Here is a 16341-nt window from a genome sequence, read left to right as displayed (position 1 = left end):
CCAAAAATATTAAATAGTTTGGCCAAAAACATGCGATCATGAATTTTTAGCAAGAAATTCTCACAAATGTGTAACCCAACTTCACAAGAAATTCTCACAAAATAAATGTAATGTGATCACGAACTCTCTTTAACATAAGCTTCAACCATCTCTCAATAATTCCCAATTCTAAAAACAACATATCATTTAACCATTTGTGAATAAAGGCTAATACTTTTCCCTTCTACACACCCATATTAATGCTTCATACCCTCCTTGCCTAATCGTTCATTGCCTGGCATTCCACTGCCTACCCCTAACCCATTTATCTCCCTCTCAATCGGAGTTGCTCCTCTTTACGGACCTCTCCTCTTTTATCTACTGTGCCATAACAACATTAATAAATCATGGAAAACGTCAAAAAAGTCGCACACGATGTAATAAGAAGCATTGTCATCCATCCAATCATCCAACTCCTGAAGCATATTTTGGAGGATGAGGAAAATCATGAGATTCTGCAGACTAATTTGACGCCTCTGCAAAATGTTTTTCTTGATATAGACATCATCCTCCAATGTCAACAATAAGTAGATCAAGAGGCCCTCAGTGTTTGGTGCAAACGCTGCATAATTCCCTAATAGAAGTGAAATTCATACTCCATCGTTATGATCCATCACAATGGCAATGACAACAGTGCCTTGATTGTCTCATGTGAGAGCCGAGGAGACTGTCAAAGTGATTCAAAGTTTGGAAGGTACATTCTAATTACCTCTTCCAATGCTTTGAATGGGACATTTCAATATTTATAACTTCTCCCAGGAATTTCTGCAGAGATCTGATGCAATTAATGATGGAACAGGAATCCATAGAACGACAATCCCTCTTTGCAGGTGAAGTAGAAGAGTGAGGACATTACCTCTCCACATGTGAAGCAAGAGAGTTAGAAGCAGAGGAAGTAGGACAACCTCTCTCTACAGCTAAAGTAGAAGAGCTGAGGCAACCCCTCTTGACAGGTGAAACAAAAGAGTCAGATTACACTTCCAAGTTTCAATATCTTGAATACTTACAATTGACTATCTGTCTCCATCTAAGGGAGTTGTCTTCATTGGAGCGGTTTCCAAATCTAAAGTCTCTAAGGTTGCATTGATTTGATGCGATAATTTGAAGGAGTTGGGTATAGGGAATTATGGCAAGGTAATTGGATTTTCATGTTAAAGGAGTTGTTTTTATATGGCCTATCCAATTTAGAAAACCTTGCGAGACCATTAAATAGTAGTGTGTGGAATGAGATAATATTGCCTAACCTCTATATTTTAGGGATATGTGAGTGTCCATCTTTTAATAGACTTCCTCACTTATTGGAAAAAATATTGATTTTAAATATAATATATGGAAATGAAGATTGGAAAAACTATTAGCTTGATTGAGGGACATTTGTTTGTATTGTTGTAGCCATAAAAATACCCAGTCACCTACATCAAAACTTCTTTCACTACAATAATAATATATGGCAATGAAAATTAGTGGCAAGAAATAAAACAGAAAGATGATAATATGGATTCCTCTTTAAAAATTTATATGAAAAATGTAAGTCATTACATTTTAACTTTTTATTTTTTAATTAAATGAGTATGGTCAGATGAATGAAAAATATAAGTGCCCTATATTTTAAATTTTTATTTTTCAATTAAATGCGAGAGTGGTCAAGTGAATGTATAATAATTCAAGTACATATGTTTTTCTTAAATTTTGTTAACCCTTATCGTGACCGGGCCTAAAAATTTGTGAATGATTATAACCCAAATAAAATTGCATCAATGATAGATGATAAAGGACAGAGATGAAAAAGGGATTTGGACAAAGAACTTTTAGTATGACATCATCAATAAAAAAAGTATTTTTTAAAATGTTGTATTTTTTAAAGATGTTTGTGATTTTTTTAATGTTCTATGGATGATGTTGCATGGTCATTCTTATTTGGTGAAGCTATAATAAAATTGGTATTTTATAAAAATAAGAAAGTATTTTTTTAAATATGTGTGATGCGAGCATCACTTTGAGAAAATTGTTTTGTATAGGGCTCAAATGGAGCCATGTAGATTCTAGAAGAGGATTTTATTTCGTCAGAAATTAGGAAATTGTAGCAAGAATCTTTTTTCGATATAGCTATATGGCTCATTATAATAGTGTCAGTTAGTAGGCTGAGTTGTTAAGCTGTTTTACTGGCTGGCCAAATGAGCCTCCATGGTGTGTTTTCGACAAGAGGTCCATAACTCTCTTTGTACATATTTTTGGATTAAGAATTAATGAGTTTTTCTTTGAGTCACCTCTGGACATTTCTGCATAAATTCTTCACATAGTCTCTTTGTAAACGAGGATCTGTCAGTTTGAGGTTTAGATAGAACAGTCCCTTAAATTTATCTCTGTAAAAACACGCAAGGAAAGAATTTAGTGAAGGGACTATGTAGGATTTCATCAAATTGTTGTATGTAGTCGTTATGCAACTAACAATGGAAAGATCAACAAAAGGCTTTGAGGATCATTGTTGCATGCATTAGCATTAGCATTGACTATTTGCTAGAGAGGACTCCCCTAACCACACAACGTCGTGGAAACACCTGGTCTCAAGTCGAAGGGTAAAGGGATTGTGTAGTGATAGCATGAGAGCGATATTGATAAAGGACGAAAGATTAAAAATTTGTCATGATTATTTGTAGAGTTACGGTAATAATGATCCAGCGGATTCCCTTTTCTCGTGAGTCTGCTCTTGCTAAAATCATAGGAACTTAGTATACCTGACTTGCAAGTGGTTGGTTATGCTCTTGGTGTTATAGTGGTAGCGATGAGGTTTGATCCTGGGTCTCCCATAGATTAGGCCTAACAGTTACCGATTCACCATGTGGTTAAAAAAAAAAATGGTCCCTGACTGGAAAAATCACTCAGCCTAGAGGTCCACAATTGGTTGTGATTTCTCTCAAATTAGCCACAAAACACCCAGTTGGGCTTCAAGGTAACTTCGCAAACATATATATACATGTATATATATGATAGTAAACCGGCCTCCGTCTAGGACTAGCGACAGTCGGCACAATCGGGCTAACACCTAGTCAGTGTACTCCAAAGAAATACCAACTCTGACCCCGTCGAATGGGTCGAGGTTAACATTAATTGGCGCTGAAATTGGCCGGGGTCTACCAAGAAAACTAACATGAATGCGAGTGGGTCATAGTCGACAAGAATTGGTCAGAGTTCGAATAAAAGAAATAATAGAGGGAGAACCGACTTCCGACTGTTAGTGGATCTTGCAAGCACTTGTATGAAGATCGTTGAGTCTACAAAGGAAAAAAAAAATCGCCGAAGAATGAACTATGAATTTAATTATGTGAAGACAAGGAACAGGGGGTCGCGCCTCCATAAGCAATAGTATAGTCTTAATTTAATAGATTTATATTCTCCGATTTGGGTTTTTCATTTGCCAATAAATTCATAAGAGGTAATGGTCAGTTCATTTGGGAATCGAACTAATATAAAGAATAGTGCAGAGGATGTAAAATAAATTTTGGTGGAGAAATCCTTAATGAAATATTAAATTTGTGTTGAAGTTGTCGTCAACGCATAAGGGAAGATAATCTTGGGAACACAATTGAGCAAGCCATCGGAGTGGCCTACTATCATTGTGGTATTAGAGTGCTACATATCAGAGTTGTTTTAAATTGAGGAATATTGCAGAGCAAGGTGATATTGGCGGAGGTTTTGTGGAGAAACGAACAAGCAAGTGGATTTTGCAGCCAATGAAGAGTAAAGGACACTAGACCATAGAGGTAATAATTTCTCTGTTTAGTGACTCGAGGTTTTATAATTTTGTAAAGGCATGACACTAGACCATAGAGGTAATAATTTCTCTGTTTAGTGACTCGAGGTTTTATAATTTTGTAAAGACATGGTTGAGAAAGCAAAGCACAAAGGTAGAGATAGAGGATATCAGTGCAGAAGATAATTTGAAAACGGGAAAGAGATATTAGAGGAAAGAGAAACTATGATGGAGGATTGCAAAAATCTTGGGAGAATTCTAGCCAATTGCAGTGTCGGAAATAGGTAGAAGAATTTTATCGAGAGGAAGAACTGGATGAATTGAGACAGTGAAATCTCAGAGAAGAAAAATGACACATGTATAACTAGTTTTATATTTTAATTTTGGCTAAGGAATTTGGGAGAGTAGGTAGCAACATATACATCCAAAGGTGTTGTGAAAAGAAAGGTGAACACAAGAATATTTCCTCACAAAAATAATATGATCTAGGTTGAGGAGAGAAATAGTTGTGTTCTCAAAGGCTGTGGCAGAGGAAAATCCTTGCAGCAAAAAAATTGCACATAGAGAGAAACATTATAGCTAAGGTTGGTAGGAGCAGGGGGACAGAGGAATTCATCAAGGAGAAGAGAACAAGAGAATTTATCAGGAGGTAAGCAGAGGATAAACAACCACAGAGGATCAAGGGGTTCTCAAGAGGTTCCAGAAGAGGGAACCCAAAGGGACATAAATAGCCAAGAGGAGCTGAGGTGTTCAAGTAACAAGCGAGATGAGGCTTGTTATAGGGATAGGTTACAACTCACAGTGAACATAGAAGAGCATAAGCAGAGAAGGAAGAAGGTGACCAAATCAAATTTACTCGTTGAATCCAAATACCTTGGGCAAATAACCTGGGAAAAACCATGGTTTTTAATTTTGTGCATACAGGGTCATGTACGTGACTTTTCTTCATGACATCTACATGTGTATGTGTTTTTCTTACACATAAATCATCTATGGTTTGCAAAATAAAACTTTGCAATCTAATCCACCCAGATCTACCAACACCTGTATCAGACCATTTTTAAACATCATGTCAAGAACATGTAGCACTATCAAAACACTAGACATCCATCAAGAACATACATGAACATCTAGTTGACATCAATGCCAACACATAGCTAGCCCAACTATTGACATCAATCCCAACACCATGCTACCAAAAATATCCCCCTTTGGCATTAACGAAAACACCACAACAACATCAACAACTAATGTTATTTACTGGCCTTGATTCTTTGCTAGTCGATTCCATTGTCCACTAGTGGTTTGTCTCATTCTCCCCCTTTGACATCAATGGAAAAAGGTGACCAAATTGCTTATTGGAACACCATAATAACACCAATTGTACTATGTTGATATCAATTTTATTTATTTATTTTTATGACATTGACATCAATTCCAACACCATGCTACCAACAATATCCCCCTTTGGCATTAATGAAAACACCACAACAACATCAACAACTAATGTTATTTACTGGCCTTGATTCTTCGCTAGTCGATTCCATTCTCCACTAGTGGTTTGTCTCATTCTCCCCCTTTGACATCAATGGAAAAAGGTGACCAAAACCTTATTGGAACACCATACTAGCACCAATTGTACTATATTGATATCAATTGACAACACTGAAGAACTACAACACATCTTCAAAATACCATTAGAAACCAAAAAAAAAAATAGTTACCCACATTTGTTACTCCTACAACCAATGTGACACCAATGACAACAAGGCCAAAAATGACCTTCCTCTTGTTGAAAATGCTCATGCTGCCCCCAAACATGTACTAGGGTTGCAATCATCAACTCTACTATGTTGATATCAGTTATTTTCATGACATACTTTAAATAAATGATCAACTACAACACATCTACAAAATGACATTAGAAAGAAAACAAAAGTAGTTGCCCACATTGTTACTTCTACAACTAATGTGACATCAATAACAACAAGTCCAACAATGACTTTTCTCTTACTGAACATGCTCATGCTCCCCTTGAACATGTACTAGGGCTGCAATAAACAACTCAAGTTTGTTGTTCAATGAACAACTTTACTGATACGAATTGTTGAAAACTTGATTGATCACTTATTTTTTGCTCAAATTTCCTTATGCATACAAGTGGTTGCTCCTTATAATGCAAGGATTGCTCAAAATACCATCACAAAATTATAAACAATGATGATATAGCATTAAACAATGGTAATGCGGGGGTATATAAATTGATAAACAAAGATACCAATTGTTATTTACATCAAGGATGCATGCATACATTTATACCAATCTAAAATAAAATGCATCATAATACAAACTTTGAATACAAATGCTTGAGCTACTCTCCCCGTGAAGTGATTCATTGTTCATGATTACTCCACAACTAATTTTTTACTACTTTTCTACCAAACCCACCATTCAACAGACCAAATGATATATATTATCATAAAAGGATAAAACAAGTGACTCTCTTATGTGCATGGATCATCAAAACATGTACATCTATTACGAAAATGAAAGTAAGATGGAAACATAATGCAAACCTTTAAACCCTTGTCACCACAGGAGGACATACATGTTTATCTAAGGATAAAACAACATACATATGTATTTTCCTTCTTACAAATAACATATAAATTATGAAACTTAGAATGTTCACTCAAATACAATTTTCTATATCTCCCCCTGATCTCATGCACCTTTGCATCTTCTTGTTAGTCCTTTCAACCTGTTTCTTCCTTATAGGCCCTTGGTTACACCATGCTCTTTCTGCGACTTATCTTGATGCTACCATATGCTCCCCCTGAGACCATGTAGGCCTCACACTTTCTTCTATAGTGTTTTCTGAACAAATTTGAGAATAATGGAATGCAATGGGACTAGCTTCTCTTACTCGAAATATGAAGACAAAGAGAGTTTATCTTTGATCTCTTACTTTTACTTGCTCTTCCCTTCAATAGGTATACTTCTTTTCGGGTCCTAATTCCTCTCGCAATCTACCTCTTCGGCCCTTCCTTCTAAATGTCGCAACCTTTGGAATTGAAAATCACCTCTTTTCATCCATGAACCATCTGGCGCATGCTCAAGATATTATGCTTCAAACCTTCAACCAATAACATTGTAACACACCCCTTGATACATGTCATTTTGTGGCATTAGGAAAATGATCATCAAAATTGGATCTCTCCCCATCCATCCAAGTTTCACGAAGCACTCCCTTACAAGTCAACAACTTATATACCTTGAATAAATTGGAAATTCTAAATCTCATGGTACAAAACCCTATTTTTGAACATCTACGTAGTTTTTCTGAACAAAAATCGCACATGTGCAATTTCTTCCACTATAAACTGTGTAGATTTGTGCACTATCTTCCACTACAAGCTGCGTAGGTAAATCAATACAAAATTAAAAGTAAAAAGTGATATCTAGAAGTGTTATTGGGCGAATCATTCCCAAAAGAAAGCTTCGAACTCATGTTTATTCGAGACTAACCTCATTTTTTATGGAAATAATTCTCATTCTTCAAGGAGCCCTCATCCCTCTTTTAGTGGATCTCATCCTTGGATTAGGGATGTCAGACTACTTCCTTTTGGCCTATTAATCAAGCCATAGGTGGGGGAATTGAGGGATGCTACTGAGTGTAAGTTTATGCTGGGGTAATTAGGTTGGAGAGCTTATCATTCTTGGAGATGATTGAGATCAATCGGAGGAGCTTCACAACATCAAGGCACAGGTTTTGTAGCTCCTTTATGTTTATGAAAATAATACAATCAAGCATTTCTTCTCACTTTATTGTTTAATGGATTAAATTATGAATTTCATGAATGGGTTATGTTATAAATATTTGTCCATTGGAATGATGTTTGTTACTACTCTCCTTGATCACTAGTTTGAATTATTGAATCATTTATGTTGCATATGTCTTTGATCCTTTGTTGTTTCCATGTGTGCAGGTCTACATTCAAGCATGGAGGAGTTGCACTGATGTACAAAGGGGGATCTTCATAAAGCATGTCATAATAAGGTATGAATTTCCTTTTCCCACCTTGTTAGCTTATGGTTCAAGAAACAATAGATTCAGGGAAGGAATTAGCTTGATTATTTGTTTGTTACTAGTTTCCTTTTAGGATCTAGGGAGATTGCTCTTCTCAGCAAGAGGGATTTATCCGCCTAATACCCCCTCCTAAGATGAAGCCCAAATAGGTTAGAAGGAGGTGTTTACTATGATGACATAAACCACAAGGTTCAGTTATGGAAATTGGGTCTAAGGTTTTTAACCTTTTTTTTAAACTAACCCAAATATTAAAATAGACGACATTGTTCTGTTCGTCTAGTCGAATACTTTTCCAACGATATAATTTTTTATCTAAGTTGAATCCCATATCAATATATGTTACCATTTGAATCACTGGTCTATTATCACCTTGCCACGCAAGCACTAGCTCCACATGGAAATCACATACTATCCACGTTGAACTTTGTGCCACCCTGCTATCATGGACCAATCTAGGTGTATGGGCACTTTCCTCCAAGTAATAAGAGGTCGGTCTATTCCACCCCTCCACACGATATTGAAACTTAAATTAAGGGGCCTGACCACTGAACCTTGACCTAGAGGTTAGCCCTACCTACCTCTAAAACCCTCTATGTCTTGGGCCTTAACTAGCCCAACCCCGGCCTGGGTGTTCACCCTGACTCTCAACTAGCGGGCCCACTCCACTACTCGACCTATGAACCTTGTGTTGAGTGTAACCTCTCCCGAGGTATATCCTTTTTATCTAACCTTCCAACCACTGACTTGGCGGGTCATATAGGTTCCTCGAGGCTGGTATTACGATCTTTTTACACTTAGAATATTTTTCGAGTTCTCTTCTTAGTTTACAAAGGCACTGCGACTTGTGTCTAACTCACTAAAAATACATAGGAGTTCCATGATGAACTTGGAAAATTACTTGTATAAGAGGATATACTTTATGAATGTGCATTCGAGTGTATCTATTCATAATTATAGGGAACTCGAGTAGATCCCTTGGACGTCATAACGATGTGTTTATTTTAATAAATCAACTCACATGCTTAGAGAATTTAAATAGCAAACAACTGGCCTCATACTTGGAAAATTAATGAGAGAAACAAAATAACTTAGGCTTACGAAAGCTTTACAATAATTTAACCATTCTTCACTCATGCATAGAGGAATTCCATTATCCATTAACACCCACATAGGAAATCACATTTTGTATTAACAATGGGTATCAATTGATACCATAAAGACCAATTATTCCAATACGTCTACATAGTTCATTACCCATTTACATTGATTTCAATCCCTTCATGCATAGGAAAGCTAAACTATTTCAACCTTAGCGCCTTCATAATTCATGGACCATATTAGAGGATATTTATACAATCATTTGCATTCTTCATGTATGCAAGAATAATCTTCTACAACATTAGCAAAACATTAGTTCAATGAATTAAACAAGAGAATAATGACATACACAAGCATAAAACATAAGAGTGAACTTATCTTATAAGAGATATGGATTACAAAAGTGGGACCTCGACTCTCCACCTAACCATAGATATGCTACTACCATAATTAATTGTAGTTGTCACCCTCGAACCAGATTCAAAAGCTTGAGGTGGAGTGATTTCAAAAGGAAAACTTCAAAAAATGAATAGCTGAAATAGGATACCACAAGGCCACTCTACCTTAGTCCACTAGCAACATAAAATTCCGCTCAATCCTCTTAAACTTTTCATACATTATCATCATCCATGCCAGAATATGACAATACAGAGAGTTCAACTCACTTTCAGGAGGAGAGAGTCCACATTGAAGGAAGGTTCATCAATGGATAAACTATTGATAGGTGAAATAAATCACCTCTCTAGGCGGTTGATTAGGGATACATACGAAAAATCTTGAACCCCAAGGAAATTCCTAGTGGTTCATCATCCTCACATGCACCTGAGTGATTCTTCCCAATATAGTAGGTTCTTCAATCCGAAGCTTCCGCTCACTATAATATTTCACCCAATAAGCCTCTCTCATAGGATTCCTCAATGTTATTTTTTAGATTTTGATTTTCTGATAGGGATCACTTTTCCTCCCTTCATATTTGCGCACTCATTTCCTTCTCTTCTTATTTTTTCTCCCTCCACAGTTGCACAAGAGAGTATTTATTTTTTACTCTTCTATCTCTTCCCTTCCCCCCAATCCTCTTCTCACAAACTTCTTTGTGCCTTGTTAACAAACCAACCATCTCTATTTTCCCAAATCTCCATGTAGTCAATGATTAGACACTGCAAGCCATGGTTGTTTTCAATTTTTTGTCCTTTTCTTGCTTATGTTTGGAGTTCAATAGTCACCTAGTCATGTCATCTTCTTTCAATTTAATTTATTGCTTATTCATCCCATTTAAAACCACTCAGCTAACCAGGATTGATATTTAAAACATTAATTCCCTCAAGCAATATCCTTCCTCAAGTAATGGAATTTGTGCCCCTCTCTCAGCCATTTAAATAATTACAATTATTTACAAGAGAGAATTATTAACCAAGGGATATCAAATTCCCCCCCCCCTTGACTGGGTGCATCGTCCTCGATGTTCAATAATCATATACAACAAAACATGCTTTATACCAAGCATTATTGAATATGGAGCTTTATATACACAATTTTATATAACATTTACATCATATTTACATCTTCCCTACTCAAAAAAAAAGAAAGGATATGTTTCCTCAATCAATTCGGTCATTTCCCATGTGCCTTCCTCAGACCCAAAGTGCCTTCATTGAACTTTGACTTTCTCTATTACTCAGTTTTGAAGCATGAGAAACGTCCGATCTAGGATGCATTGAGGTTTTGGTTGGAACTCTTCCTCTGATTCTACCTATAACATATACCATTCAATTACATGATTATCATCCTACACATATCTTTTAAGCAATGAAACATTGAAAACATCATGGAATTTCACCAATGGTGGTAAGGGTAATCTATAGGCCAATGAACCTATTCTTTTAAATATCTCAAAAGGCCCACAAAACCGTGATGCCAACTTGTCACGTGACCCAATCTTTAAGGAACTTATTTTGCATCTAACTCTCAAGTAAACATGTTCCCCAACTTGGAAATCCTTATGCACCTTGTGTTGATCCACAGAGTTTTTCTGCCTGTCTTGTGCTACCTTTAAATTCTTCCTAATGATCTGCATTTGTTGCTCCATCCCTTTTAGCATATCAGGCCAATAAGGACCCTGTTCACCGGGTCACTCCAGTTGATAGGAGCATTGCAACTCATTCCATAGAGTGCTTTAAACAGGCTCATCTTTAGAGATTCTTGGTACCCATTTTTATATGTAAACTTTGTAAGTGGAAGATACTCTTCCCACTTCTTTGGTTAGTGCATCACATACATCCTTAACATGTCTTCAAGGATTATGTTTTTCCTCTTCGGTTTTCCATCTCTTTGTGGATGATAAGTTGTAATGAAGGTCAATTTTGTCACCAAGCCTGCAAATAGTTCCTTCTAGAACCTTGAAGTGAACTTGACATCTCTATCTAAAATTGTTTTCTGGGGAACTCCATGCAACCTCACAATCTCCTTTAGGAAGTTTTGAGCCACCTCACTAGATGAATTGGTGGATTTGACTGCCACAAGGTGAGCCATTTTTCTCATCTTGTCAATGACCACGATAATTGCATCATGTTGCTAGAGGTTCTTGGAAAACTGGTAATGAAATCCATGGAAATCGCTTACCACTTCCATTTCAGAATGGGAATGGATTGCAATAAACCTATTGGGTATTTACATTTGGCCTTCACTAGTTGGCAGTCCATTCATTTAGCAACAAAATTAGCTACTTCTCTTTTCAAATTAGGCCAATAGTAAAACCTTTGGACGGCCATGAGAGTCTTTTGATATCCTGGGTGGTTAGAATATGGTCTAGCATAGAATTCTCTCAGTATGAGCTTCTTCAAGTCATCATTGTTTGGCACATAGACTTTATTCTTGAATCTAACTAGACCATCTTCTGTGAGATGATATTCCTCATCCTTGCCATCCTCACCAACTTGTTGTAGCTTTTCCTTTATTTGATGATACTTCTCATCATGCTGCCCTACATGTTTGATCCATTCTCCTAGGTCCAATCCAGAAGAGCTTATGGTTGCTACGTGATTTAATTGAATCCTTCTACACATCGACAACCCTATTTTATTTTCCCTTGATGTACTTGATTTCAAAGTTGAACTCGCTAAGTATGGCCAACCATATAGCTTGTCTCGCGTTCAACTTAGGTTGATCAAACAAATATTTTAGTCCCACATGATTTGTCATAAGCATAAATCTTTTGGCAAGGAGGTAATTCCACCACATTTTTAATGCAAGATGATGAAAACTAACTCCAAATCATGAGATACATAGTTTGACTCATGTTCATTTAGATTCTGTGACTCATAGTAAACTACTTGTCCATCCTACAAATACTCCACTGAGCCCCTCATTGAAGGCATCTATAAAAACCACCAAATATTTGTCTAAATATGGAATTCTTAACAGTGGTGCATCACTGAGAAACTTCAAAGCTTGTTGAATATTCAAACATCCACTCGAATTTCTTTCCTTTCTTCTGTAAGGAAGTGATTGGGTGGCCTATCTTGGGGAGGTTTTTCATGAAACTTATGTAGTAGCCTACTAACCCCATGAATGATTTAATTTGATTCACATTTGTTGGTAATGGCCACTTTAGTATGGCCTTGGTATTTTTTGGATCAACTGTTATCCCTTCCTTGAAGATGACATGTCTCAAATAATGTAATTTTGATTGGACATTGTGCTTTGTATAGAGCTTGTGTTCCCTTAGTAGTTGTAGCACTGAGCTAGGTGCATTTCATGTTGTTTTTCATTCCTTCAATATACCAGAATATGATTAACAAAGACAATAAAAATTTGCCAACATCATTCTCAAGGGTTTATTTGGTTGGAGAGTTAGTTGATAGGTGTGATCGAGATGGTGTTGGTTTATTTTGGTGCTTGTCAGTTTTGGTTGATAAGTGTAGTCAGGTTAGTGTTAGTTTTCTCTTTACCTCTAACTTCTGCAAATATCAGCTTTCCCTCACTGCTTTACCCTTCCACAACTTCTCCTAGTTGGTATGCTTTGCATGCACCTCTCCTTATCTGTGTAGTGCCTCCCCCATTACCTCCACCATACCCCAACATCACACTCGAGGATGGCAATGTTCATCGACCTTTGTGGAGGGAAATGCTCGAGCTCATCTCCTTGTGCATTTTGTGGCCCAATGCTTCTACCTACATACTCTAGCAAACATTCAAGAAGAAATTCATCATTCAATTAAAGATGTCCTAGCAGATAGAGAGGACTTTATTAATGCAAATATCTTGGCCTCTGCTGCTAATTAGGTTCCTAATATAGGGCACACCATAGTGAAGAAAAACCAATATCTTTGCACAGTTGAGCTCTATTCTCATATCAAAACAATCCTTGGCAAGGTCCTTCTTAAGAGGAACAATGCCAAAAGAGAAATCCTCCTTCAAATGGATGACCTACAGGTTGAGCACAAGGATAGAACCTATATTGACTTGTGGCAAACGCCTAGCTTCACCAAACACCTCTCAAGACCACATTGATGTTTCAACTTTCTCTTGAGCCAATAGAGATGACTCATGGTTTTTGATTCTCTTAGTGGCTCCATGTTTCTATTATATGCTTTATGGATGCAACCATTTAGTTTTTACTTCGGAGAAATATATTGTATTCACAGGACTGAAACCATAAGGAACGTTGTAAATTAGCTCATAAGCATGACTAATTTTGTAGATTTTTTAACTAACATTCTCCTTTTAGTAGCTGGTCTTTTCTCCTAGTAGCAAAGGACCATTCTAACCGTCATCTTGTTTTGCTAATTATTAAAATGACAGAGCAGGTTAGCATGAGCAAAGTTTTATTTGAATGAGACTATAATGGTTAAAATGGATACATTTTGTTGATTAGACATATTTCATCGTACATGATAATGTTACTTTTCAAATAGAAGTGTAACGTGTAAAATGGATTTAGATTTTGTGGATAAAAGATAAACCATTATTAATTCTTTGCAGTTTGATTAATAAATATGATAATTAAAACACCGTCAGACATAATTATCCAAGTGTTGACGAACAAAATCGGTGGCTATAAATGAACAGAGAAGAAAATGTCGAAGCCACATGACACCAATTTTTAAAATGATCAGTAGTGGTGGCAAATGGTTAAAAAACATTTTATCTGGGCGTTTAAATTTCAAATTCATTTAATTTATCGGCTTTAGTCACAACCCTTTACTATTTTATCGTCAATTCCGTCGATATTTTCTCATCAATTCAAGCTAATATATAAAGTTATGCGGTGAGAATGGTTATGCTATTTTATGACCATGTTAAATCTACTTAAATCAGGTTATCGTAATTTCATTATTTTTAGTTTTTTTTTTTTTTTTGTTTAAATATATATTTTCATATACTTCAGCTTATAAAATAAAGAAATTGTAAATTACAATCACTGATGTTGAAAATAATAACACAGCATTTCTGCATAATAACACGGCATTTCTGCATAGCTTTAGCCAAGGAAGAATTTTTAGGCAAATCTTCATATACTTCCGCTTATAATATAAAGAAATTGTAAATTACAATCATTGATGTTGAAAATAATAACACAACATTTCTGCATAGCTTGAGCCAAGGAATAATTTTTTAGGTGGATTTGCCTGACTGTCTCCAAAGCTATGTACAAACAAAATATGAATGTAAAATTTTGCGACATAGAAAATGTGAATGTAAAATTTTGCGCCCTATATTGGTTAAAAATTTATTTTATTAAATGAAATCTTATTTATTTAAATAAGAATTATATCATTAAACATGGAGTTTGATATATTTCATTTATATAGCATAGCCATAGTTTATCTGGACAGGCAAAGAAGGAAAATGTTGCTAGGAATTTGGTAAAAGAAATTTGGAAATCTTTGTTATAGCTGTTTTACTTCAGGATTTTGGGTTTTCAGAGATTTTTGTTGGCGCTGAATCTATTTCTACCATAAAAACTATCGAATCATTTCCAAAATTAATTTGTTTTTAAAAAATCCTACTAAACATCAACCATAAAAGACTGCTAAAAATCAACAAAACTAAATTAATTTGTTTTTAAAAAATCCTACTAAACATCAACCATAAAAATCAACAAAACTAAATTATGGCCGCCTTAGACAAGGCCGACAACATATATCCCAACGATATAACGTTTAAACTTTAATGTACTATTGCCAAATACATGGTTTTACAGTTAATTCATATTGGGTGCCTACCAATATTATCACTTCGCTTATGCAGGGAGCGTTTCCTAAACTGGGTAACATCCCATGGCAGTTTTCATATTGCATCGAACATTAATGCAGCAAAGGAAAACAAATATTTCATTCGTAATATAAGCAGTGCTTCTTGAAACTTCACTACTTCCAAATCGAAATTTTGATATTGCGTTGAACATTATTGCCCAAATCGGCAAACACAAAATTGAACAAATCTAAGTCAGTGAATAAACGTAAACATTGTTAATCGACAGAATTGAATATGCTTCAGTGCAATCAAATAATATTTCGTGTCATGTTTAGGGGAGCCCGCAGAAACAGTCGTGTAACATACGCATGAGTTTAACGTACATTTCCCTTACGCTCGCAGAAAAACTAATGATCTGCTCTTCGAACGAGCAGCCAAGTTACTTATGATAGTGAAATTTGATGCAATTGATCTGTATATCGTATGAAATCGGCAGATGGATTGCTGTCAGTAAGAAGCCCCATTACATGTTCAAATACCTGAATATCACAAGCTATTCTGAGAGCTCCGTTATGTGAATACCCCAATTCTCCAGCAGACAACTCTAGCAGCTCAGCGAAAAGAGGATGGTTTAAGTAGTGTATGCCCACAATGAAACGATGGCTGTCCTTCCCCACATAAATGGGTACACAACCTGCTGGAACAATGGAGGAAAGATGAATTGATCCCGACCATAACAATCTCACAGACTTCCTGAATTTCTGCAACTGCTTTACAAGATTCTTCATATTGATAAACCCTCTTCCTATAATTGCTCTAAGCACTTACTGAACACAATCCCCACTCTCAAATTCAATAAAAATGAAGGCATACTAGGTTAAGCACTCAATGTGATGCGATTGGATGTGTGAATTCTCTCCTGGGAAATGGATTCGTCAGCGATTTATAAAAAGTTGATTTTATATAGGAATTCAAATAAATTCAACGTTCTCTATGAAGTAATGGAGAAATATGCCAGCCCACCTGCATGTGACTCGCTACTGCGCAAGTTTAATTTTAGTTATATTTTATTTCGATACGTTTAACACCTGCAGGGTTTGTTTATATTTATAATGACACTTAAAAGCAGGAGTCGGCCGTCCGGTGAAAACGTGTGGAGCCATAGGCA

The 16341-nt window shown here is 36.0% G+C and overlaps 1 protein-coding gene across 1 annotated transcript; it reads right to left on the bottom strand.

The window, feature by feature from the left end:
- Window positions 1–15616: 15616 nt before the first annotated feature.
- LOC149149367 (auxin-responsive protein SAUR71-like) lies at window positions 15617–15961 on the bottom strand. The gene has a single exon (XM_089442462.1). It carries the CDS (start codon window positions 15959–15961, stop codon window positions 15617–15619), a length of 345 nt encoding a protein of 114 aa, XP_089298588.1.
- Window positions 15962–16341: the final 380 nt, after the last annotated feature.

This window comes from Pinus tabuliformis, chromosome 9 (genome assembly GCF_031772625.1).
Source record: "Pinus tabuliformis cultivar Carrire ecotype Pingquan chromosome 9, CPIR1, whole genome shotgun sequence".
NCBI lineage: Eukaryota > Viridiplantae > Streptophyta > Pinopsida > Pinales > Pinaceae > Pinus > Pinus tabuliformis.
Note: the sequence above shows the minus strand (reverse complement) of the source record. Positions and strands in the feature narration are given on the sequence as shown.

What these genes read in the sequence shown, in the direction of transcription:
- LOC149149367 (XM_089442462.1), bottom strand. Translation starts at nt 15,961, where the DNA reads ATGAAGAATCTTGTAAAGCAGTTGCAGAAATTCAGGAAGTCTGTGAGA.